Source organism: Scatophagus argus, chromosome 12 (assembly GCF_020382885.2).
Source record: "Scatophagus argus isolate fScaArg1 chromosome 12, fScaArg1.pri, whole genome shotgun sequence".
NCBI classification, from domain to species: Eukaryota; Metazoa; Chordata; class Actinopteri; family Scatophagidae; genus Scatophagus; species Scatophagus argus.
The window spans coordinates 11,256,877-11,284,326 of NC_058504.1; the positions used below are offsets into that span (position 1 = coordinate 11,256,877).

A 27,450-nucleotide genomic window follows, 5' to 3' on the forward strand; every position below is an offset into this window, starting at 1 on the left:
TGCATCAGCCGGCAGAAGCGCCTGCTCGGTGTCCCAGAGTGGCTCGCGTAACACTTGGCCTGCTCCCTTGCCACTGCCTGGATCAGAGAGGCCCACTGCTATCATCTAGGCGCTGGCAGCAGCGAGGCTAAGCTTAGAATGACAAATTGGTTAGAGGGAGTGAATGACGAGAGCAGGCCAAGAAATATACTTTGAAGAGAGAAATGCATTCCGGGTTGTGACAAGCATGCCACATTATATGGTCGAGTGTACAAGACGGACTCCCGCCATGTGGATTGATCCGGATCCCAAAGACACTTAAATAAGGCGAGGCTCTCTCATCAAGACAATGCCAAAGTATTTATCTCAGAAAGTCACCCAAAATATTACTGGATTAGAGAGCTTTTCGGCGCATAGTCTCCTGACTCCTGGCCTCACTGCCCCTCCTCTCCAAACTATCTGAGCAACAATGATTTAGTAGTGTTTTCCCTGTTAGCTCATGTTCGCACAGTGTTGTAATAATCGCACATTTCTGAACACTATTACAATCATACACAACTTAGTCCAAGGAGACCTCCGTCCTTATATTCAGCATCAGCAAAAATTCCACATTGTTTACCCATACTACTAATATGACTCTCCCTGATGAATATTGCTTCAGAATGTATTACTTTATTAACTATTTGAACAAACTGATTATGTCCAAATGATTTTTACCCGTCATTATCTGTGATTACAATAATGACGTCTGCTTACAGTTTGTCAGAAACTGTCAAATGTAACATAATGGAAAAGAAGCACAGTGTTTAATAAATGTTGTTTTTGTTTAGTATTCAAGTAGATCTTCCACCTTGATAAGAGTGCATACAAAGTGTAGACATTTAGCATTTTTTTGGATGATGATATATGCAAAAAAAATTCATTAATTTAAAAAATAAAATAAAAAAAATCACCATGTGCTGTAGATAACATCAAACCAAAAGAAAAATAAGCTACTGAGTGACCCTATGTTTTCCAGTACATCATAGGCATCGATTTAACATCGTTAGCCTTTGAATTTTTTTTCCTTTGTGCCTTTTCTGTTGACATCATGTTTCTGAAAACATATTTCTCCAAATATAAGGTCAGTTGCCTAGGCAATAAAAACGATATTAAGCTTCCTTATATTTTAGATTATTATAAACCCACACACTACGAAATCCTGTTCTAGTTAATCCACAGCAATATTGCACTTGTAGAAACAATCCATGGTACCAGAGACTGACAAAATCACAGTGACAGAAAAGAGAAAAGGACACACTAAATCCCCAGCGAAGTACAGGCGACTAAGGGGATGATGACTGGCTGCTTAATGTTGGCAGTGTATTGGATTCAAGTCTGTCTGACAAGAATAAAATGTACTAAACATTTAATTTTAAATGTATTCAAGCATGAGACATATTAGAATCACACCCCAAATGCAGTTTACGTTTGATTTGAGAGTATAAGATATCAATCAAATTCAACCATTGTACAGAATATTGCAGTATTACCACATTTTTTGGTTATGCCCATTTGGAAGACTGACTGATTTACTAGTATGTGGTTCTGCTGTATTAAGAGTGACTTTTTTGTAAACACAACAGCTTTGTAGGTTGTAATTACATTGTTTTACTGCAGGGATGTTGGCACATTGGTCAAAGGCAAGCTCCTTTGTGCCTCTAGGACTCCCTCTCATGTAAATTAGGTGCTCTTTCCTTGCCAAAGCAATCATGACATTGCACTGGTGCAATGCTAGGTCTGCAAATAAGCCATGTCAGAAGCACACACACACAAGACACCGGATGTAACCCTCTTCATTTCCCTCTCTGAGCAAACTGCAGTACCATACCAGTTGGCATCGCTGGAATTTGGTTTGAAGTTGTAGAGTATTTTACTTTTGTTGTCAAATTGCTTTGCAAATGAGGCCCACCCTGGCACAATTTCAAAGAGCTTGTGCTATATGTGCAGCTTCCTCCAGGCACTAGTTTCTGAACCTTCATCATTCTGTATGCATATGCACAGCACTGCACTAAGCTCACATGGAAGAGTAGATAAACATGCCAAGCTGGGAGGAAGATGGAAGGCAGTATGCTTATGTCTTGTCAGCCTGTCTCTATGTTGTTTCTGTGTTTCTCGGCTTGACTGACACAGTCTATCTAATAACATGGCAGGTAGACAGTATGAAAGCCTTGAAGGTTTTTTCCCATTAAAATGATATTCAATCATTTTTTGATGGGCTTTTTTTTGCCTGAAACCACGCCTTATAATGATTCAGGTTTTGAATGCCATTCATATTGAAATGGTGTGTTGCTTGAAGCTAGTTCAAAATAATTATTGTGATACGTCCCGTTTTTTTCTTGGCAATGACATTAATAGGGGGTGATCGTACAACGAGGATAAAGAAGATTTTTTGAGGTTTGTTGACTAAATTTGAGCCACGGATCCCCTGGCTCACTGTTACAGGGTTTTAGTTTGGGCATCATGGAAGAGGCATTGCTTTGCGATACAAGTGTTGCACATATTGCGTGTCGCTTTGATTGCATGTCCAAGTCAGCCACTAAATAATAATAATGCAGGAACTGAAACACTGAAAAATAGCCCAAGGCTCAAAAATTGCTAATCAACAGCAGCAGGGTGCAGTTGGGGTGCGCTGAGGGGTTGAGGCATCTGAAACCTTACTTCCTGTTTTCAAAGGCAATAATCTATGGTCTCTTTCTTTCTACTCAAAACAGCTGTGCCACTGCCTCAAACAGAGGAAAACGTTAAATGTATGAGTATTTCAGTGTGTACTGAGAAAAAATATAGAGTAGTCTATGAAAGCAATTCTGGGCTAAAATAAATATGTGTGTCATAAAACTGTTAAATTATCTTCTACACAAGGCAGCTGTGTCTTGCATAGCACTTGTATTTTACACTTGTTACACTCTCTACTTTCACTGCCTGTCAAGAGGTCCTCTCACACTGCAGAGAACCATCAAGCAAAGGGAAATCCATGGAGAGCGATAGAGACAGAAGGCAAGAAAAAGAGAATATATTTGGTGCTATGTGCTGCAGATCAAAAACATGGCAGTCACATGATCAAAGGCATTTGATAATCCTTGAACTACATTGCTCCTATAATCCTAGTGAGAGAACTATATTGGGGGGAGGGGGAAACAATGTTGGGGTGGCAAATGAGCTAGAAAAGCAGTAACTAGCTGCTGGAAATGCATTTTACTAAATGTAGCATGGCGTTTTCAGGGGCGCCAGTGAATGTGACAATATAAAGCCTCCTTGTGTGTGGAGAAAGGAGGCAGAGCTGATGAGGCTGGAAACACAAATGTGCCACAAGTCCCTGTCCACTCAGCGCTGAATAGTGCTCTTGTTTTTTTCATGGGGCTTGGGGAAGTTGGCTTGTTGAATGTGACCAGACTACTATATACTACATCTGGCATATAGAAATAGGGAGCACATTACGCAAGGTTTGGGCTAATATTCCTTTTAAGCAAGATGGCTTAAAATGTTTCTTGGTTAGTTCAACATTTTACTGAAGGCTCGTCTAAATATGAATTATTGCATAAAAAAGACTTGGGAAATTTATGGCTTACGACGGTGCTCTCAAGTGAGAGCAAAAATTATGCTGAAGGATAACAAACCTAAAGTAAAAGCAAAAAGGATCTTTGCTAAAACATCATGTCTCCAAGAAATCAGACAAAGAAATAGTCATGTTTCAGTTATCTTTCCATTTCTCAGAAAAGAAATTTTGTTATAAATCATAGCATTGTGCTCTCTGGGCCTCATCAAATTACAATAACCACCCCAACCGCTCTAAAAAGACAAAAACATCAATATGTGGTGTAACCCAAGGCCCTCTGTTGCAAACCTTGTCAATAGTGTTTCCTTATCAGATGCAAAATGTTCCAGTCCAAAGGTGAGTTGAAGTTGTTTTTCGCCTTCCGCATTTTTCTATTTGATTTCTTATCTGATCACATTATCATTATTTCGTTGTTCCTGAAAACATGGAGTATGAGTTACTGGTCACAAAGGTTTTCTGCATCGGTGAAAAATTAATGACAAATAATTACATTTTACGTATGCACATTACACTGGAGTGTGACAAAGGAACATGGCATGAATGAAAAGTGATGTTTTGTTCTATTCAAAGAGTTGAATGAGATTGTAATGGGAGAAAAAAATCTGGAGAAAAAAAACAGTAATTATAGCCTGAGGATATCTTGCTGTGTGTTTGTGTGTGTCAAAGAAAAAGAGAAGGATTTAGATTATCTATGGCTGGTATCAAGCTTGAACAGGCCCTTTTATTTATATGAACTAAATTACTGAATCCAAGCAGCGGTTTTTAGCCACCCATTATATTTGCATTTGCAAATATTGCTTCTTCCACATCATTTGTACTTTCAAATCAAAGTGGTTGTCTAAGATGGAATACACACCCCTCTTTTGAAATTTTAAACAGACTTTAATAAATCTCTTAAGAAAACAACATTTTCTGCTCAGTGAATTTAGCATACTTGGCTTTTGATTTTGTACACTGATTACACAGAGGATCTTGACCTTTTGATTTTTTATTAGCAACTCAAAATATTATGGAGTCACTGGGAGTTAGCAAGTTAACTTCAGCTGGCACATTTAATGTATGGGGTGAGGCTTTTTAAGCTTTTCATTTTCAGTGTCTTTGCACTGGATTAACCATCACTGTTGGTACTGGACTGTCCTCTGTGTTCATAAAACAAAACACAAAGGCATTTCTTCAAATCTAGGTCACTTTCATTTCCCCACCAGATATCGTACCATCTACACTGTTGCAACATACACAGAAAACAAATTGAATTTCCTGCTTTTATCTCCAGTGGAAATTACTCATGTTTATTTGTCATATCAATTAAGATATCATGGTTATATATCCTACTCAATCTGGAGGGAATATTTTGTCTACTAATTCCATCGTCCCAGTAAGGCCCATTTATTCATTTATATTTCATGATGTGGCGTTTATGCAGTGAAAGCTTGCCTGTTTTTCTCTCTCTTTTGCCTGGCCAGTGAGGTGTTTTCCTTCCACACTGCAATGAAATATAGATGTTAAGAGTCTGGAGAGTTGAGTGTCTCATCTGTCCTGGTGATACCATAAGGCAGCCATTAATAGTGTCAGGGAGCATCAGACATACCACAGGCACATAATTGGATATGAGGGCATAACTGAAAGCACCTGTGTGGAAATCAACAGGAGCTTCCCGGGAGGCAGGCCATTCGTAGATTCCCAAAGAAGTTTGCAGTGCCCATCCGCTTCCCTGCTGGGTTTGCCTCACCCATTGCTCTTTTCATTTCTCACTGAGGTCAGCTCAAGATGGCTTCTTGTTTTGTTTTTTTATTGTTTTGTTTTGTTTTTTTTTTTGTGACGGCATTGTGAGTATGCAAATACTTTGGATCTCTGCATAATCACAAGCAGCAGGACCATCTGTTGTTGGCTTGTTGACTTACCTTGTGTCTGCTTTTTAATGGTGTTTTCTTGTATCTGAGTGATGTATTGGTGTATTAACAACGTGATAATCATTTAACCTCAAAAAATGCATTCAGGCGTGCATGAAAAAGTCTCAACATATGTTCACTGAAATCTTCTGACAAAGAAGGATTTATAATCTTTGTGGAGGGACAGAAGGAAGGGAAAACTACAGAAAAACAAGCATCACTGTACCGACATACACAATGTACGATAAGATGATATTGTCAAGATTTAAAATATGACTGTCAACAAAAGCTGTGGTCTTGGATTAGTGGACAGCAAATGCGTGCTTGTTGATTGAGTTGCTTAACCCCTCTAAAATATATTGCAAAAATGCAAATGGAAAGGACTAGGAAATAAGCTGCACCTTCTGTCACTGAAGATTTGCTGGGAGATGCCCTCCACTGAAAACATCCCTGATAATGTGTTTCTCTTGTAGAACCTGAGCCAGACACCAGAGAAGTCTTTCAACTCGCCGCCCCTCATTTGTCCTCATAAGGTAAGCTCCATCTTTCCAGGCAAAGGAAAAACACCATTATGTGAAAAAAATTGCGGACGTTTTAAGCATTTAATGTTTTAATTTGGTTTAATTTGTGGGTCTGTTCTGTTTCTGATTTGTAAATTAGGTCTAGATCATGTCAAGACCCTTTTCGCTTCACATATCTGATGTTCCATTCAACTTTCACAAGACTCTTTGCCAAAGGAAGTTCAAATTAATTTATCAGCAATCTGGAAAAGAAAACATGTCTTTAAAGCATATCTTTTGTGGTCCTGCTATTCCTTTCTGTCTGCATTGCGTTCCCATTCAACATTTACTTGACATGAGGCGAGAAGGGCAGATTTATTCAATGCTAATTAGTCCTGTACATGCACAGTCAAAGTCATCTCTTCACTCAGACTGTCTCAAGTCGTCCCCACGCACTGACGTGAAGTAACTTTCCCCTTCACTTCCTGCTCCCTCTGCATGCCTCTTGAAAATGTGATAATGTGCTATGTAGTGAAATTCACACAATTTCAGTTCACTTAGCACCAAACGTGTCAAAAATGCCTGTGTCCTTTTCTGGATGAATAGTCAGTATGGTGGAGAGTGGTGTATTGCGAGAGTGGACCTTGGTAAAAGGAGCCCAATGGAGGGAAGCTGTCTGACAGCCTGTCATCAACAGTTCTAAGCCTAACATGGCTCTACATCACTAATGCACAGATAGCTGTCTAAAATGACTTTGGTGGCACTGAAGGTGGTAGGATAGTAAATAATAATAAAATATGATAGTTCATCAACTTTTGTTTAAGAGTTTGACCTGACTGCGTGTTGTTCACACAAAACCCGAACTGTTCACATTTAGGCTGCTCTTGATTTCAGTCAGCACAGTCTAATATTGGATGGGATGTTGCAGAAGTTTTAAGACAGGATCACCCCTCTTTCTGTAGAGAATGTCTGTGTCATTTCCGTCTCATTCAGTCTTCCTCCGTCTTGCTCTCTTTCCATTTTTCTACAGCTGATCAGAGCTGATGTAATGGGGAAACATCGTAGGTTTGCAGATAGTGTTATTCACGTTTTAGCTGTTAGCAGCGGAACATAATCTCCCTCTAGTCAGCTCACATTAGTCTCCATGATCCGCACCAACCCAATATGTGCGGCGAATGCAATGGGCCAGCTGGGCTAATTTAGTATGTCAGTCAGCTCAGGAGGCTGGGAAAATGAGTAAATGGCTAGATATGATTTATACGAAAAGAGTATTCAGATTATAATAGCTCTCAGAATAGAATATCCTCTGTCTTTTTACACTTCTCTTCATCTGCATTGTATGCATCCCCCAGATAGATAGTGAAATGAACAGAGGGCTTTTAAACTCACTGCTCTGTGATTATATTAAGAGTGTGAGAGTAGAGAGCGAGGAAAGAGAGGGGAGGGAGGAGATTGGGTGCCCAAGCACTAAGTATATATAATTGCTTCTTGACACATTGGCCAAATTCTGCAGTGCCAGGATCTGAGCGAAGATGATTAACGGCTGTCCGAGTGGGTGGGCACTGCAGGTCGTTCAGGGCCTTTGGTTTCCATAGCGATCCTAGTATGAAGGCCATATATTGCATACTGAAAATCCCAGAGGTCCACACATTGTTAAACTACAATTATAACCCACATCGAGAGCATTGTCTGTCCACCGCAAGTTCTCTTATTCATTTGTAAGCAGCTAGCAGGTTTTTTCTCTCTCTTTTCCTTTATTTCCTCCTCTATTTTTCTTAAGCAGTCTCCTCTAGCAGGCGAGAAGATAAAGAGTGAAAATCTTGCATTCTGTGAATAATTGATGAGTGGGCTCACCTCAGAGCATCATTACAGTACGGCAGTCAGGGTAAGAGGTGAGGGTAAGATCATATTTCTGACACGAGGCTTCAGGCAGTAGAAAATTGTGTCAGTTTTTCACAAGGTTTTCTTCTGAATCTACGGTGTGAATAACAGTTTCTCATTATAGCACAACAGGATAGGAATGAAATGCGAGCAGGGACGGGAGCATACGTACATGTTTCTGTGAATAAACATTTGTAACACAGTTGGTAAACAGAAACTTATGAAATATCACTGTTAAGTGCATGTTTATTTTTGTGTTTGACAAACTCTTAGTGAATAATTTTTTTCTGTTGGACAGTAGTGTTTTGGCCAGTATGAATTTGTGTATTTGCCTGTTTTTATGTGTGTAAGAATGGAGGTGAATGCATGCTTAAGTACATGTTATGTGTCTGTGTGAAGAGTACAGTCTGGTTGGGTGACAGATGGAGAGGGCAAGGATGGGGGTGGGGATCAAGGACCTCTGACAGTATGGGGCCTGTGCTGCACCCTGTTTCTGCCAGCTTTGAAATTGCTAAGGTAAACCGAAGTGACTCCGGGATGCCATTTCGCAGTTTTATTTTACACACGGAATGAGAACTTCTACTGTGAAATGACACCTAACAACTGACGACTTGAGTAACCAATATGCCAGACAGACAAACTGCTTCTTGAGACACATCATCCAGTGGCGTTCAACCGGGATGCAGATGTAAACACGTTGATTCCCACAGATAAAATGCTGAGGAGATCATGTGTGCAGCAGCCTTTTTAAGCCAAGAAAAAGGCCACTGAATAGGCACATCTTAATGATGATTCATTCTGTATAATAAAAGAAAATCCCTCTGGCATCCAAACAAGAGGCTAGTCATGCAGCAATTAAGCTTAGTTAAAGGCATCAAGCAGACTATGGGTGGTTGGTGAGGCATCTTCCTGAACATTTACATCCACATCCACGTCCTTGCACATGCAAGTGCAGAGACACACACATTCACTCCCTCAAACTCTCTCACGTACACACAGATGCAATTCATTTGAGGTAAATCTGATCTTAGAAGACAAGCAGCAACAACCCACGGCCCCATCCGGGTGCCTGGGGTTGCATTGGTGGCCATCGTCAAACAAATAATTCTTTGTGACTGAAAAAAAGACAATCCAAAAGGTCACTTGTGACCTCTGGGACCAGAACTATGCAGCATCTGTCACTAGCAAGCACCACATGTCTGTGTCAAATGGCAAAAGGTATGCGGTGCAGCCAGCCTACCGTGTAATAAAGGCAGTAGGTCTGTATGTACGTAGCATCACTGCCACAGTTGCATTAACAGGTTTCTCAGGTCTCCTGGTTTATCTGCAGAACATCCAGTATGTCATACTGTATACATTACTGTTCAGGTACCTTGAAGGGCTGGTCACAGCATGGCTAACATGCAAGCCTTAATATTTTGTAGCTTTATAAGGCTGCACATAGAATACAGTGTAAATGAATATGATTGCATTCACATTTGTAGTGAATTTAATTTGCAGTAATTTCAAAATTTTAAAAACCTCAAGCTATATTCGATGTGATCATAGACAATGTTTTCCTGCTTCAAAAGTAATTTTGAAAGATATCTTCAAGCTTTTACATTTATGCCTAAAAATGAGAAACGTAAAGATAGGTAAAAGATTACTTTCCATGGATATAATATTTATTCAGCATATCGTTTGCTCATATCTGTGTGCCCTCTTATGCAGTGCCTTTTCTATGCTGGTTTATGAGGTTGAGGTTATCCTCAGGGGAATTACTGACAGTGACTAGCCTTGTGTTTGATGTTATTTCTCTTGCCACACGATTTCCACAACAAGGGCTAATGGCATCAAAAATTCAGTGGAAATTGATGAAGGAAGATATAATCAATGACTCCCTCCCCACTTGCCATGCTCATGTATCTGCATCAGACCACACCTCCATGTGGAACAAATCAATAATATTCCATCCTCTTTTTGAATGGTGAAATCCAATCTTCACAGACACACCAACAAATTGGATATCCTGACAGTTGCATTAAAAAAAGAAAAAGAAACACAGGTGACATAGGTGGTTCTGACAAAAAAACAAACAACAACAACAACAACAAAAAACAAAAAAACATGGCATGGATATTGTGTGTAGAAATTGCATATCTCACAAATTTTCACTATGAATTCTTTCAAAGTGCAAATGAGGCAGAGCTCAGTGGTGTATTTCCCAGACCTCCTGTACTGTACTCGCTCTCTCCCCTGCTGGCTGTGATTTCTTCTTACTTGCCACAGCATATCTTCCCCCTACATCCAGCTAAACCAGTCAGGGATTTGAAGGCCTCAATTCCAATCAATTACCACCCAGATCAGTGCACGGGCCTTTGATATAGAATCATTTGTCAAATCAGCACAGATGGTTGAGGGCAGGTACCCCTGTGCCATAGGCCATATCCACACGGAAATCTCTGCTCAGGGTGGGCTCTCCCAACCCTCCCCAACCTATTAATGACAAGTCATTGTGTGCTCCAGGACTTCAGTCCAGCTGCCTGGTCCCCTAGATTGTTAATATGTAAGAATCTTAGCCTGACTGGTGGATAATGCCAAGTCCCAATTTCCATGATTTGGACTTTTTTTTTTAGGGCAGGTTAAATGTGACTTTTGCAGATCCTGCTTGAGGTGCTCCACTGGACTGCAGGAGGTGTACCACTAATTTTGGAACACAGTATTGTCATATTTGAACTGCTGTAACAAAATATACAATGAGTCAATCCACTGAAGCAGAAATTCAGATTTTAATCATATGAGTGCACATGCACACCATTATCATATATATTTTTTGTCAATGCCCTGATACATGTAAATATCTCAACTCTGGATGAGATATGCAGTGATTAGATTTAGAATTCAAGAGTTTGGTCTAGACCTGCTCTAATTGGAAAGTGTCATGAGATAACTTTTATTGTGAATTGGCGCTATATAAATAAACTGAATTGAACTGAATTAGACAGTACAGTGGTACAGTGAAACAGAAGACTAAAAGTAAAACTATACACAATAAACAAGATCCAGAGTGACATGAAAACCCAAGGAAGAGGTGACAGTATGGTAATAGTACAGTATATGACCACAGGTTAGTGCCACTGCAGAGATCTGGATAAACAGACTACCATAACAAGGAACGGGAGATACTGAATTAAAATTGTTGAGGTGATTATAGCAGAGTGACAGATGTAACATAAATGAAGAGAATATATCTTCTTTGAGATGTTTCTGTGTAAAAATAAAGCTCTCCTCTTCATTATTTCATTATTGCCATTCATGTGAAATAAAATTTTTCTCTGTTCAGAAAAGAACAGTAAGACTAATTCAAAGTCTTTAATTTGCAGCAGGATAGTTGTGTGTGTTGGAATGCATACCATTAACTACAAGAAATGCCATCAGTTATTCCTCTTCCCTGCTGCTCATTTCTTTTCTTACACTAATTCTGCATTCACAAACTCTGGAGAAAGTTTTCAAACATGGAGCACTCCTCCATAGATTGTGCTATTAATGCATGATTGGTTCATTCATTAAGCAGGCTTGGGAGAAAAGCAATTTGCCTGTGTTGATGTAGTGTTGAATAGTGGGAGGAATATTGAACTTGAACTCAGTTCATATTCTTGGAGTTTTTACCATAAAAAATTCCAAGCAATTTCATCTAAGTGAAGAGAAAAAATGATATGTGGTATGTACTATAGTAGTGCACGGTTAATTGAGTGAAGCACGTCTTTCATCTTAGTGATTAAATTCACACATGCATACTTGTACATGTAATGCAGCTTGTAATGGGTTGTTGAGTTACTTTTTTGTCGTTTTTGTGATGGATTTAACAGACGTTTGGTCCCATTTGTCATATGGACTGATGCCCTGTCAGCTACCCACAATTCTGTTGCTTTTCAGACCAGTGTGGGAAAGCCTGTTCTACATTATTTTTGTTTAAGTGTTGCTTCTCTGGTGCAAATATGCGGTACAAACTGTGTGATCCATCTATTAATTGTCCCTGATTTGTGATAAACATCAAAAAGACTATTTCACCAGTCTCCCAGATTAGGGACACATGAATATGTAGTGAGAAGATGCATGCCTCATTCATATTTCACACCAGATATACACCTGGTTTTGGCTGACTAACTGCACATGATATGAAATTTGAAGTGAGAAATGTAAACTTGGAAATTAGTTATGAGTGATGAATTTCATCATTATTTTTTGTCACGTTTGATCCCACGTCTGTGTAAATATGCTTTATATTTTTATATTTAAAAGCACTTTGTAAAATCTGTTTCAGCATGAACTCTATAAATGAAGCATTGCTTATCCCTCTGACATTTCAAATTGCTGACTGAGATATTACGGCGATGATGTTTTACAGGTATATCTGATGAATTAGTGATACAGCACTATAAATGGCCACAGCCGTATGTAATGATCGCGCAAAATAACAGCTGCTCTGGTGACAGTGAAATGCAATCAGTGAAAATGCACTTCGTTGCCATTCTTCTCTCTGACAGGTCAAATGAGAGGTGGATGGTATTGATATGCAAACAGGTGATGAAGCTTTTCTACATCCATTTATGGTTGTAGAAATGAGGCTCATCTGTGTGCATCCTGTGTTCCACAATCATTATAATTTATAAAACTGCAACATGCATAAATACAGCATAATCATATTCCACTCTTCTTAGCCATTAATCTACACAGAATTTTATTCATCTGGTCCCTACTGCATGTTTTTTTTTATGCACAACGTTTCTTTTCTTCACCTAACTGCACTTAAACTATGAAGACGAGTTAAACTATGATGGCTAAATTACGATGATTCTTAAAAATGACAGGTGATGTAACTTCATATGAGTTGCAAAGTATAAAATAGTTTAAAAAAAGAGTTAACATTGGGCGATGTGTGGCTTTAAAACTGTCTTGATCCACTGATTGAAGGTGAACAGTGATGTCCATCAACAGAATGATGGGCGATTAGAAGAGATGAAAAGCTTTGGCATTTCCTTGATGAGTTGTAAGCTTATAGCCAGAAGGAAGAATACCAAAATAGCAGTGTACAGATTGGAGTTGAAAATATTGCAACGGAAAACACCTAAATGCATCTTATGCAGTTTTTGTTGCTAGGAGTTTCTCAATCAAAATGCTTGATGATTCTTTTAACAAGTGTGGGGTCATGGGAGCTGTTGTCTTCATTGTTAAACAACCACCATTTTAAATTAATAGTCTATCTGAAGTGACCCTGGAAGAAATGTTTGCAAAACAACTAATGTTTCAAAATGTTTTTTTCACTCTGCGTTTAGCCGTGTTCGCTGATTTCCTCAATTTTACTGCAGAAATGTAACATATTATATCCTTAAAAAAATAATTTAAAAGAAAAGAAAAATAATAAATGCTGCAGGTGTTCAGTACATGTATAAGCAAATATCCTGAATTACTATTTGAAAGTTGAAAGGGAAATAAAATAACAAATGCTAACCTCATAAACACTGCATGTGTGGGGTTAGTTTTGTAGTAAATTTAGTATAGCAATTTGAACCACCAACAGACTGAAGTTATTGTTGAAATGAAGAAAGTCAGAAGCACATTATAAGGAAAAGAATAACCTACAGTACATAGTCAGTGAGCAGATCTTCGACCTAAACAAATGAAACTTAATGAAATCAGCAACTGTAATTTTTAATTTTCACTCCAAAATTCTGTTGTTGCTGTACTTGCAGGTTGGTAAACAATGGAAGTTATCAGCAATACAAAAATTGCATTGTATTGCATTGCATCCTGTAATGTAATAAATTGGGTTGTTGCATTGTCGAAGATGAAATGTATTATAATATTGATCTGTGATCTCAATGAATGACAAGTAAATGTTAACTGAGATTAATGTGTTGTTTCATTCAGGTAAAAAAGACTTCAAATTTAAAAATCTATATATGTTTATGTGCACAAATACGTGAGAAAATTAGGATGCTTGATTATTATGCCACAGAAGCATGTTTGACTTCATTCATGTTTTGAAAATTATAAGATGACTGGTGATAATGAAACAAAAGAATGAAAGAAAGAAAAAAAAAGCAACATCACTATTCATTTATTTATTAAGTTTATAATTCCCCTGGCTGAAACACAAACAATGCAACAAAATTATTTTTCTCTGACATTAATTTCCTTGGCCAGGTTGCTGTCATGTAATTGTTTGCCATTAGAAGAAAACCGTGTACTTAGATTTCCATGTTTAACGACTTAAACAAAGCCTTTGAGGCTTCATTAGTTTGCACAGTGGTGCAGCCCAAATGAGGTTGTCTAAGAGACAGATCTCAAAAGTTAAGGAAAACAAAACTTGTGTCCTTAGGTGATCTGCTCTGTCAAAATAGAAAATACATATATATATATATATATATATATGTACATATATGTATATATATGTATATATATATATAAACAAACATGGAAATGAAAACTTCAAAATCTAAAACCTTTAATTTATAGATGAAGTATTAATCACAACCCACTCAAGATTCATGGTTATGGTCTAAGTTATAAAAGAGCTTATTTTATGATTTTATTCATGAGCAAAGCATTATTCAATACCTTCATGTTTCAGTGATGTATCCTGACTTCTTTTCTTTTTTCCCCCCTTCCTATCACTATAAATCAGTGCAGTGCTGTGGAATGACATGATTGCCAGCCTTTAGTTCTTTGTGCAAGAATAAGTTCTCTGTGGTGATGATACACATTCTTTTATAATCTGTCTTCAGATCAACATAGCAGAATTCTGGCAGACAGAACAAAGATTCCCCAAATTAGAAATGAAAAATAAATCTTGAAAAAAAGCTCCCAAGGAGACAATGACCGCAAGCATACTAACTGAAACGTCCTCAGTGGCCGGTTGATATCTGCAAACACTATTCTACCGAAAGCTGTATTTTAGCAGCAATCAGCATAATCAACTACAAGCTGCAATAGCAGAAAGCTTCGTGGGTGTGTCGTCTGTTCTCCACTTTGACAATTTGCAGTCACCATACAAGCACCGCTTTCACTGTAGGTGCTAATCAAGTTGCATTTCTAATAGATGTTAATATGTCAAGAGTTTCCCTGGATGTCAACTCTTTTTTGTCAATTAAAGAGGTTATTTTGGTTTGAAACATAACGAGCACTCACCACACATCCTTTGGATTACCTGCAAGCATCAGCCTTAACACTGTTACCGCTGACAGGTGAAGTGAATATCATTGATTAACTTATTACAATGGCACCTGGCAGTGGGTGGAATATACAGTATTAGGCAGTAAGTGAACATTTTATTCTTGAAGTTGATGTGTTGGGAGCAGAAAAAAATGGGCAACTGTAAGAATTTCAGAGATTTTGACAAGGTCCAAAATTGTGATGGCTAGACAACTGGATCAGAGCATCTCCAGATCTGCAGCTCTTGTGGGATGCTCCTGGTCTGCAGTGGTCAGGACCTACCAAAAGTAGGCCAAAGAAGGAAAACTGATGAACCAACGACAGGGTCATTGGAGACCAAGACTCACTGATGCACATGGGGAAGGAAGGCTGGTGTGTGTGGTCCATCCCAGTAGAAGAGCTACTGTAGCTCAAATTGCTGAAGAAGTTAATGCTGGTTCCAACAGAAACTACACTATGAGAGGTATTTCAACATGGCTCTTTGTTTCCCCTCCTCTTAGTTTGCTTTATTCAGTACACAGTAGCTCATGTATCATTGTCAAAAGACTGTTTAGCAAATAGTGAGTTTCATCTCCCAATTTTGTACCAAAAAAAACATTTCTTATGTATTTTTTCGTGACACAGATTTCGTGATCTCTGAAATGTTTGTGTGACTTCAGATAAAAAATTGGAATAATAAGAGGAAATTGCAGTTTAGAAATGATTACAAGCATGTAAGCTCTCTAGGCAAGAACATGCTGCATTGCGCAGGATATCTTTCTCACCCTCTGCCTTTGAATATTTCACACCGGCGTAGTCTTTGGAGATGTAAGTCAAACTGAGAGAATTTGACTCTGCATGCTAAAAAGGCATAAATATGGGAGGAAAAAAAACATAACCAGCAGATGACCTTATTACACTCAGTGTGTACAATGCAGTAGCAATATTGCCTATATTTGTTATTATTACCTCCTGCCATCACTGTGAGTGGGAGGAATATCAATTTGACAAAGAGGGCCACTGACTAAATGTTAAGGACCCCCCCCCCCCCCCGTCATGTGAGACACATCCCTACTGTTCTGAGTGGGCAGATATGGCCATGTTTTACTACTTATGGATATTCAGCGGAACAGCACAGAGCCAGTCTTGCTGTAATAAGGCATTTACCAATGCAGAGTAGCACTGTGCACTGTGAGAACATATGTTAATGCACTTGGCTGTGGCCAGAGAAGCAGCAAGAGGTTTCAGGGAAAAAAACACATGGGACTGGCCTCCTGGAGCACACATTTGCTTTCTACAAAGATATTAATATGAGTGATGCTCAGCAGTGGAGGAGGAGGAAAAATTACTCTGGCAGTGAGGAGACGTTTGTTTTGGTGATGGTGATGGACCCCAATTGGGTGAGGCAGGCTGGGGAAAAGAGACAGCTCTGTACTTGGTGGCTTTTGAATTTAATGGCACACTTTTATCTGCCAGAAAAACTGACATTAACATATTTGAGAAAGATATGCATGGAGCAAATGGGGATATGACTGTCAGCTTTGTTTCTGTGCTTTATCAATGTTTTACCAAGACTGTGCCACTGGTGATGCAAGGATTGTCTGTGTTCCTTTTCAAGACTTGACACTTACACTACACAGTGTGAAGAAGTTGTCACTTGAAGAAAAATATTTAATAACTGCTATACATAGTACAAGTTGCCATTAGGGAACACAGAAGGGAAAATTATGTCCTGACCCAGTATTTAATCTTCCTGCCTTTTTACTGTGTGTCCAGAAATTCTCAACTTCCACCAACTGCCAATAATATGTAGACATATAGACTTTTTGTAGAAAGTAATCACTTGCTTGGCTTTCACATTCATATGGATTACCTGAGCAAATCTTCATGAACTTGGCACTGGTGTCACCTGAGATGGTGGAAGACACGGTGTTATAAATATGCCTAAATTTTGACTGTATTGACTGTTAATATTTTATTAGTAGAAGCAGTGGTCAAAGTAGTTCTTGTTTTCTGGGTGAATGGAATGTTACCGTAATTAAGCAGAAACTTATGGTTTGTTTTCTCTATTTGCAGTCTCCTAATTTAAACAATTATGTTTACTTGCATATTCTGCAGTCTGTTCTTTAGTTTTTATTGCCCATTTTCCTGTAAGAAAAATAAACATATGGCCTTCCCTGGGTGTCATGCATTTTTAAGCCTGCACCATGTCTCCTTGTGCTGCCCATAGTAAAGCGCAAATGATTAAAAGAGTCAACATACTGCCCAAAAAAGACCTCATTTACAATCTTAAACACCTACAGACAGTCACATTTTTTCACTTAACAACATCACTGAGATGTACAAAAGGTACTAGTGAGGTGTGATAAATATAAAAAGTGCTACTCATGATAAAATTGCAACAGTGATAATAAGTCTAACCTGGCTATTACGCTTAAGTGTTGCACTTATACCAAACATGAATAAACTGCTTTGTGTATGAAAAACACTCCCTTATTTAGTTACGGTAAGAATAGCTGTTAGGATTGCTGTTTGTAAAGAGGAATAACATAGCAAAAGCTGATTTATTTATCTACCTGGGCATTTAAAGAATGGGTTAGGGTTGAACATCATAAATACACAAAAAATAATGCACTTATCACCATCCATCCGTTTTCTACCCCGCTTATCTGTCAGGGTCGCATGGGGGCTGGAGCCTATCCCAGCTGACTACGGGCAAAAGGCGTGGTTCACCCTGGACTGGTCGCCAGTCAATCACAGGGCTGACACACAAAGACAGACAAGCACTCACACCTAGGGGCAAGGTAGAGTAGCCAATTTTGGGACTGTGGGAAGAAGCCGGAGAACCCGAAGAAAACCCACGCAGGCACAAGAAGAACATGCAAACTCCACACAGAAGGGTCCAGACTGGGATTCGAACCTGGAACCCTCTTGCCTGCTAACCACTGCACCACCATGTCACGCTAATGCACTTATCTTTTTGATGAGTTTGATCCATTACAATTACATTATATGTAACTGGAATAACAATAAATCCAGACTTCAGGAGAAAGCAATTATTCTTAGAAACATTAATAAAGTATTACCACTTCTTGTTCTGGGGTTCTCATTGGAATTTTATTGGTCACACTTTTTTAGATTTTTAATGTTTTACAAGTTTCTTAAATCCTTATGCTTGTGGATGTGTAAAGAATGAGAGTGAATGCATTTGAAGCCCATAGGTAATGGAGAGAATGAGATTACATCTAATCATTTGACTATAAGCTGTGTTAAGTCAAGTCAGACAAAACTCTCAGCTTGCAGGAGTTAAAAGTTCTGAAGATTGTTAATCAGTATCATTATTACACATCGTGCTTGTCAGTGGATGACAGTGACTCTGGCTCTTTGCTTCAAACGTGAGCATGTGATACGATATGTCATTGTACATCACAGTCTATGGACAATGCTTCTGCCAATCTCAATGAAGTAAACTGTCAGGCATATCAATGGGAGCGAGATCAAACGGTTGCCTGGGTCCAGACGTCTGAATCTTCCCACTCCACCGAGTTGACTGATTGTGGAAAGTGTGTAGCAAGTTGACAATTCTGTCTGATATCAGGCAAATCAAAGATATGAACAATTAACATTACAGGCGATTCTTGATAAACTGAAATTTTGACACGTAGCAGAGCTTTCCACTCTCTTTTCCATGATGTTTCTTGTTTGACAGCACACGTAATAGCCACTTTATTACACACACCTCACCATTAATGCAGCTCTTTCCTCCAGATAAGTCGAGCCTTTGTGGCTCACCATACAGGCAGATATAACATGCAGACAGGGCTGAGAGGTTCACTGAATGTCCAGCCAAACATGTAGGCTTCATACATGTGTCACCAACATCTATAGTAAGCTATGTCTAGTTTATCTATGGTTTGGTCAAAAAAATCCAAAAATCAAAATTGAAATACAAAGGGATTTTCTCTTTCATGGTAAAAAAGTGATGAGCCAAATTTTTAAAAATGGTCTGACAATTGTTTTGTATCGAAAAACACTAGAATGGGTTAGGGTTAAAAGAGGTGGTCATTTACAAAACATGGGCACCAAAAGTAAGATGTGAGAATGTGTGTCACTTGAGCTCAGTTTAAAATGTGTATAAATAATTGTAATATACTGTATATTGTCAAAACACCTGTTTTTAATTTTATTTATTTTAAATACTGAAAAGAAAATCGAATTAACCAAAAGATGCACTAACCAGTGAAATAACCAGGGAAATGTTTTTTGTTTTTTTTTTGTTTTTGTTTTTTAGCACAATTAGGTCCATAAATACTTTTAAAAATTTTCACGTCACAGCATACTAAGCAGATTACTTAAGCCTAATGGTAGTGTGAATGATCATTACAGAGTGTAATAACAATAAAACAATGTAGCCCAAGTCATCTGTAACATGACCTAATCGCTTGGACTTTAAAACTTACAAAAATTCTGCTTTCCGCCGCTGGCAGCCAACCATGTATAGAAAGCCTTTGAGTGTAGCTAAGTGTTTTGTTGGTGAATATTTAAGTGAAACACTTTAGATTCTAATGCACTGGGACCTATGCTGTTTCTCAGGCACTTACTTTCTTCCTTTGCATTCTTTCAATTTGTCTCTGAGCTAGCAGCAACATTTAAGCAGAGTGGTGGGACTTGATTGCTGTGATACACCTAAACAGGACCACACAGTAAACATATGAACCCTAACATAAAAAACATGCTGCACTTGAGTATGGGAGTTTTTTGTCATTGTTTCATTTCATATATGTGTGTTTGTGTGTGTGTGTGTCATTTTAATTGAGTCACTTGTAAAACAATTTGTGACAGTTACAGCTGGCAAGGCTTTGCGAATAAAGGGATGAATCAAGTCTAGTAAAGGTACAGTGGGTGGGATATGCTAATTCACAGACTCAATCTGAGAATAAATTGTGTATCGACAGTGCCAGAGCTGGAAATCAAGATAGCAGCATATTCTTAAAAAGTAAAGTTTATTGGAACAGATCCAATATTTTTCACGTACAGTATATAGACAAAAGAATGAGCCCCTTATGTGACCATTACACCAACAGGAATTTTAATGACATTGCATTCTAAATATATAGACAGCTTTGCAGCTATAACAGGTTCCACTCTTCCGGGAAGGTTTTCCACAAGAGTTTGGAGTGTTTCTATGGGGAATCTTTGTCCATTCATGCAGTAGAACATTTGTGAGGTCAGGCACTGATGTTAGATGAAAAGGCCTGGCTCACAATCTCCATTCCAGTTCGTCTCAAAGGAGTTCATTGGGGTTGAGGTCAGGGTTCTGTGCGGGCGAGTCAAGTTCTTCCACACTGAACTCAGCCAACCAAGTCATGCGAAAAGTTAAAAGCTATTATGCTCAAAATTAGCCAAGGTGATCATATCTAAGGCATGTTAGTGATAAGCAAGGGCAAAGTGCTCATTCTAACAGTTGATAGGGAACGAATAAGAGTTTGACTGAAATAAGAAAAGATTCCCTATGTCTGCCGCTACTTGTGTGACAGATGTAGGTGTATTTGTGATATTTTTGCTTCTGTAAATATAATAGACATTGTTGCTGACCAGGTGCAACCCTTCATAATAACAGTGTACTGTGTACTGTTTTTTCATAGGGATTCTCTAGCAAGATAATGTGTCATTGTCTCAAGATGGTGTCCAGGAAATTACTTTACTGTACTCCAATGGTCTGCACAGCCCCCAGACCACAGCCTAATAAAACACTTTCAGGATGAGGTGAAGTGGGATCCTCACAGCATCCACGCCACTGAAAAACTGCAAAGACTGCGTTGTCAAGTTAGTATAGATCAAAATCCCTGTGGAGCATTTCTGGCACCTTGTTCAGTCAGTGCGTCAAAAAGATCCTGGCTGTTCTGAGGGTCGAAGAGTGAGCCACACAGTAATACCAAGGTGTACCTAATAAAATTGTCAATGAGTGTATTTACAATACTGTTAAAGGACCACAGTTCAGTCAGAGACCTCCGGCTGAAATATTCCTTCCCTTCCTTGGCTTCTTAGCATAGACACCATGACATCCTGAATTTGCATAGTAGTAAAGATCAATGTAGCTCTTGGAGGCTGGTGTGACACTTATTCAAAACAGCTTCCCTTTTTTCCCAAGTGTAGTCTGGAGCAAAAGGAGGTGAGCAGCACTGAGTGATGTGGGTAAAGAAAGTCAGACACTTTCTCAGTCGTAGTCAACCTCAAAGAGCATTTTGTCATGTATCTTCACTTGGTAAAGTACCTGCAACCCTCTTCACATCACTACTGAATCAAGGTCTGTTTCGCACTATTTGATGCTGTTTGATGTCAGTTCAGATGTGAGAGTAACAGTAAAAAAAAGCATGCCTCTAAAACTGGCATATCAATTTTTGGGGGCTTTTTTTTTGCATTAGCTTCATCTTTTAGCACATGACTGATTTTTGGTAAGAGATAATTATTAAGTTAGATGTCACTGCATTATGAAGGATGTCCTTCAAGCCGCTCCTGATTTCAAGGGACAGCTTGACAAAACTCACTTTGAATTTGGTTGAAAGCATGTCTAATTGAATTTTGATACGTAATTAAATCAAGCAATAAATCAGCCAAGATCCCACTGCAACCGACAATTCAACACTCCTGAGCACCACAAGCTAATTATGATGAAGTTATTATCTCAGCCAAAGGGAGTACTCTGAATGGCTCCTTCTGCATCATGTAGAATCTTTTCAGCTAGAATGTACTCAACCTTGAGGAAAGGGCATCTCATGTAATAAGGATCCAAAAGATCCTATAAATATCTCTCATTTGGTGGGTAATGTAACCCATGTTGAAAAATGGTCCCACTTTAAAGCAGGTGATTACTTAAAGCAGTCCTGGTGAAATATTTTTGACTCACTTGTATGCATAAATACACTGATGCACCGAGCCAGAAATTATCTGATGTGTCGTAAGTCAGCAATTACTGCTGGTAGTAATTTCCCTCAATAATCCCTTGTTGTGTAGGAAGTGGCTATATTGATTTAACATGGATTTAGAGCATCATCCTCATCATCTGGTTTCCAGTCTCATCTGGTTAATCAATTACATCCCCCTGTGATTTAAGTGTGCTTTAGATGCCATGCACTGTGCATGTAATCTCATGATATAAGGTATTAAATGAGCTCTAATTATAACTTTGCAGCTATGTGTCATATCATACTCTTTAATACCTTCACTGAGAAGACAAATTTGTGTCAGTAAAGAGGAGTGTAAAACAAAATTTAAAAGTTAGTTCTGTCTGTCACATGATCCTTGTGAGCAAATGTGCATAAATGAATAAATGTCTTTTAATGATCAGCCTACTTGAAGCTCAGAAACCTTTTACAAAACATAAAGACATAAAAAAGGCAGAATTCTCCAACTCCCCAGACAACCCGATCTAGCTGGTATGGTTTTCGTAAATGAATCCTCCGCAACAATTACTGGAGTAGCCTCTTTCTGCATAATTTGATGAGCAAAGAGAACATTGATGAACTTTTTTAATTATTACGCCGCTTGGGATTCTGACACAAGCGCCACAGAGAAGGAGGGGGTTCACCACTACAGCTGCTAGGGAGCTTTTTTTCCCCCTTTTGTTTCTTTTCCTTTTCCAGCCTCCCCTTTTTTTAATTCACCCAATTTGTTGGTCCAAATGAAACAGCAAAAGGTTATAGTGTGGAGTAATTAACAGCAGCGAGCCTAATGAAATCAGGAGGGGCCAGTACATTGGGAGGATCAATACCTCACTAAGAGTGAAGCAAGAGGTGGGATTGTCCAGGGGAAACACACATATACAGACCACTTAATAACAATAAGCTGATGAAAAGGCAACATGTTGTCCACTTGTAAATCAAAATTGGTTTGAGCACACTGTGACATTATTGCTGTCTAGTGATTGTGTTAAAGGAAAGTTGTAAGAAGTATAAAGGATTTACACCACCCTATGTGGTTTGCTGAGAGGGTCTCCCTTTATTGAATGTCAATAAGTACATCAATACACTTTGGACAACTCAACACCAGTGCAGAGAGAGATGGGGATTCTGTTTATCTAAGGCTACACTTAAGTATATTGAAGACTTTATTAGCCTCTTTTGATGAGGAGGTGTTTTGTTTGCAACAGTTTTATCATGCTGTCTAAGACATGCTGCGTTTGCCAGAAATACAAGGGATGTAAACTTGAACTCTGCCCACTCTTTTTTTTTTTTTTTTTTTTTTTTGGCTGAGACATTCACGTCTCTTGTGGCTGCACACATGAACAGATGGTACGCACGTCCAAGTTTTCCACTGTGAATATTTGTATTATGAGCGCATATGCCTGCATGTGTGTGATTGTGACACAGCCACCCGACAAAGCTGTCATTTTTCTCCTATTGATGAGTTCAGTCACATCCATCTCATCCGTGGGGATAACCACTTGATAGCAGGCCACATGCTTTTCTCCCACCCTCTCTGAACAGCTTAAGACTGTGGCACTGCCCTGACATTTCTGGAATACAGAGAAGTCCTGACAAGTCCTGTTTGGCCATTATTTGCACAGACTTCATGCAGAGCAACTAGCTGAATCGAACAGCGGCACACTTTCGGGTGCCTCTCCAGTGAAGCCCAGAGTCAGAGGCAAAGCAAAAGTGAAATACGCAAGGGCAAGTCTTGGCAGCTCAAGAGACTGTGGCTAGCTAGTACCCTTTCTGTCTCTTTTCTTCGCTCTGTGCTTCTTCTCACCTTCAAAGGTATTTACACTATGAAATAAACGGTAGTGAGTGGAGGCTATAGAGATGGGAGCAGCAGATCTCATTAGTGTTAAACTATTAGAAACATGGGGACCCCCAGGGACAAGGTGTTTTAAGACTTTCACAGTAGCTTGAAGTTATCACATCATACACTTTTAATTATTTTCACAATCTGCAAAAAGGTGCCATTTTTTTCTTCCAAACTTTGAACTTAGGGCTAATTGCCCTATTGCTGACAGATTATATATCTATATCTATCTATCTATCCATATATACCTATATATAACTAATAACAATAAAGGCCTATCCTATCTTATCATGTTTTGGAATTTGTCCTTCTGCAGCCAGCATATTTTCATTGCTGAAAATGAGACCAAGCAATATGAAGTTGATTGTTATTCCTCAACAGTCCTATGCTGACAGACCTCTGTGTCATCAACCTCACAGAGATCAAAGACTTGAATATTCAGAGGTACTTATTTGGCTGTCTATGTGTTTAAATATTTCTGTCTCTGGAGAGAGCACTTCTGACTACTTTTGTTTTGGTACAAATTGCTTATATTATTTTTTATATTTACTTTTGCCAGCTGTGTTTTTAACTATGCTTGAATAAAGGGATTGATTGAACAAGAGCTTAATGAACTTTAATGAACTTCACATTAGCTGAGACAGCTCTCCAAGAATGACAAATACGTGTTAAAAGATGTCTGCTCAATCTTTTATTTTTCTTGAATAACAGTGCAGGGTTTTTTTGTGACAAGGTCAGTCTCTAAAATTTCTGAAATGACACAAGAGGATTTCTTCTAATCCTGAAGGGTATGTACAGTAATGCATAAAGAACTCTGTTGTAAATTGCAAGAAGAATGAATCTTGCTTTTATTTAGATTCATTTTTATACTCTAAATGCAAATGTATATGTACTGAGGATTATCAATTTACTAGCCTACAAAAGCTGATGGAAAATTTCTTTTTAATATCTCTCATATGCACACAGAGGGCCTATGGCTTTTTTTGTGCATGCTGTCAGCTTGGTTTCCCGCATATGTAATATTAGCTATCCTGTAGTCACCTACGCACAGCTGGAATGCACTCTTATCTACCTTGTGTCTATGGCTTTTGATTATTATCTAGTCCCTCTACTTCTGTGCCAGCCTGCCACATCATAGCTGGAGAAAAGTTGCTGCAGCATGTCGACCTCTCTCCAGTTTATATTGGAACTCTGGGGAACTCAAAATACTGCACTTTGGTCAGAATGTGCTTTGCACTTTACAGTGATATCAAATGTAAGTATTTGTATACATTGTGTGAAAGCATGTCAGTGCTACAATATGTACTACAGTATGTGTTTTGTTGAGTCCTACCTACATTTGTTATTTATTCATTGTGCAGCTACTGTGTTTCAAAATAGGGATACGTTTGGATACAGAAACAGAGCACAATAAGGTCTGGTGTTTTTAATCAATTATTTAACCAATATTTTAATGATCAGAGTGCCTGGGGTGATCAAAGGCTCGGTTCGAGCTCCACTGCCTTTGCTCGCTAAGACATCCCTCTGTACTTTGATGTGGTTCACCAACAAATGCACTTATCTTAAGCATAACTCTCCCAGGCTTGCATGTGGGTGCTTTGAAACTGCTAGTCTGAGAGGCGTACATACAGAGAGAAGGTCACTGACCACTCCATACTGAGGAGAGAAAAAAGGAGAAAACTCACACATTTATGGTCTCCAGCAATCAAATGTACAACTACTATTGTGAATGTCATCTAAATATGAGACAACTGTAGGTCACCTTCTTAGATCCCTCATGTACATTATCATATATTTAATTGGTTGGCAGGGTCTCTAACTTGAAGAATGTGTCACGAAATGTTGAATAAAACATTACTTGGAGAAGAAACAACTGCCTGATGGCAGCCTGAAGTGAAATCCTGCTTTAAATGACCAGTCAGTGGATGCAAATGAGCAACTCCTCAAACAGACTTGACAAATGTTGGAGTGCTCAAATATGCACAAAAAAGGAAGGAAAGGAAAGGAAAGGAAAGGAAAGGAAAGGAAAGAAAAGGAAAGGAAGGGAAAGAAAGAAACCCATATTTTTTTACATAAGAGGAAACATTTTACATTCCATATCTTTATCAGTTTCAGGTAGTGCTCTGGCAATATAGCCCAATGTCGGTTTGGTGTAGTGGATAGGTACAAATTATCCTTACCAGCTTATGATAAGATTTATTTAAGCATCACCTAGATACAGTATGTCTTCATATGTACAAGGCTCATGTGTTAGATTATGTTTGTATGCAATTTTCACAGTCTACTTGTGCACTTAATAATAAATGGAAGTAATCTAGATCGCATCAGTAACTGCTATGCATTTTCCAAAATTCATATGCAGCACAAAAAGATGTAAGATGTAACAGTGACACATTTTCTCTGCTTATAAACCTGTTATTGAAGACATTTTGGCTAACAGTTCCCTATTCACACATTGAGCAGAAACAAAACAACACTGACTTTCATTAGAAGTCGTCTGTGCAACTGGCAAAAAGTAAGTTCAGTGTTAATCTAATTCTAATTCTGTTTTGGACTCCACCGGTTCTTGTGGGAAATAATAGGTTATTGGCTGTTAAATTCTGCACCACGTTCACCTGCTAGTTGCTAACTTTGTATGTCAATGGATACTGGCTAAGTATATAGTTTATCTGAGCATTTATGGTGAAAAGAGTTGCCTACCACTGGGGGAACGGGGCATCGAAACAGTAAAGTTACGATTCTTAAATCCAAAACAATGAGCTGAAAGATGCTAAAACACCTGAGACTTATCAGTGAGATAAGATAAAAATAGTAGTTTTTTTGTTTTGTTTTGTTTTGTTTTTGTCATATTTTAACATACAGTTAACATCCAGTCACTAAGTAACATCCAGTCCAGAAACTGAAACTATTATAAATATTATACAATCCAGTTGTTGTACTGAGCCAGGCATTTATTTGTCAGAGCTTTGGAGACGTTAGTTTTTAATTTAGTCACGTTGTCCACCATGAAGTTCCATTTTGTTTTTGATGAATAGCTTTGATTGTACTGCTCTATCGCTCAGCCAGTGGCAGCATCCCTTGGTGAACAATTATGGTGGGATAATCTGTTGACATGAACTTGTTTCCTGTTCACTGTTTTTAGTGTTCCACCCCAGCAGTCCTCCTTGCTTTTCCCTTGTCTAAGTGCCTCCTCATTGCCAGATTTCTTCTATTTTTTTTTTGCAAATCAAGTCATGTACTCAGATTATTATACACAGTACAAAGAAAACAAAATTGGTGATTAAAAATTAAATACTCTTATCTCTCTGTGAGTTATCTCAGTCCCCAGAGAGAGGATGCTATTTTGCAGGCTTGCGGGTGCCTTTTGTTCCTAATTTAGAAGCTTGTCGCTGTTTATTGTTAATTTTTGATGCTTCATTTGATATTCTGTTCACTTTCCTCCCTGACATGCCGAGAAAACATCTTTATCAAAGTGTCAGTTGTATGGCTTGTGTTGTCAGGATGTCAGGTTTGCCCTATTCTTTACATTTCTGAGGAGAGGGTGTGTACTCTGCAGCCTGGTTTGCTGGCTTGCCAACTGAGCATGGAAATGTGTTGTACAAACTCTGCATCTAAGGAAGAAATCAATATGTATCCTCAATCTCTATCC

General features: G+C 38.6%; 1 protein-coding gene across 1 annotated transcript in view; it reads left to right on the top strand.

The window, feature by feature from the left end:
- pcdh11 (protocadherin 11) overlaps nt 1–27,450 on the top strand; it is a 120,656-nt gene that overhangs the window by 44,042 nt on the left and 49,164 nt on the right. The window contains exon 4 of the mRNA XM_046406256.1: nt 5,937–5,996. Coding sequence (XP_046262212.1) covers nt 5,937–5,996 — 60 coding nt within the window. The remainder of the gene's footprint in view (nt 1–5,936; nt 5,997–27,450) is intronic.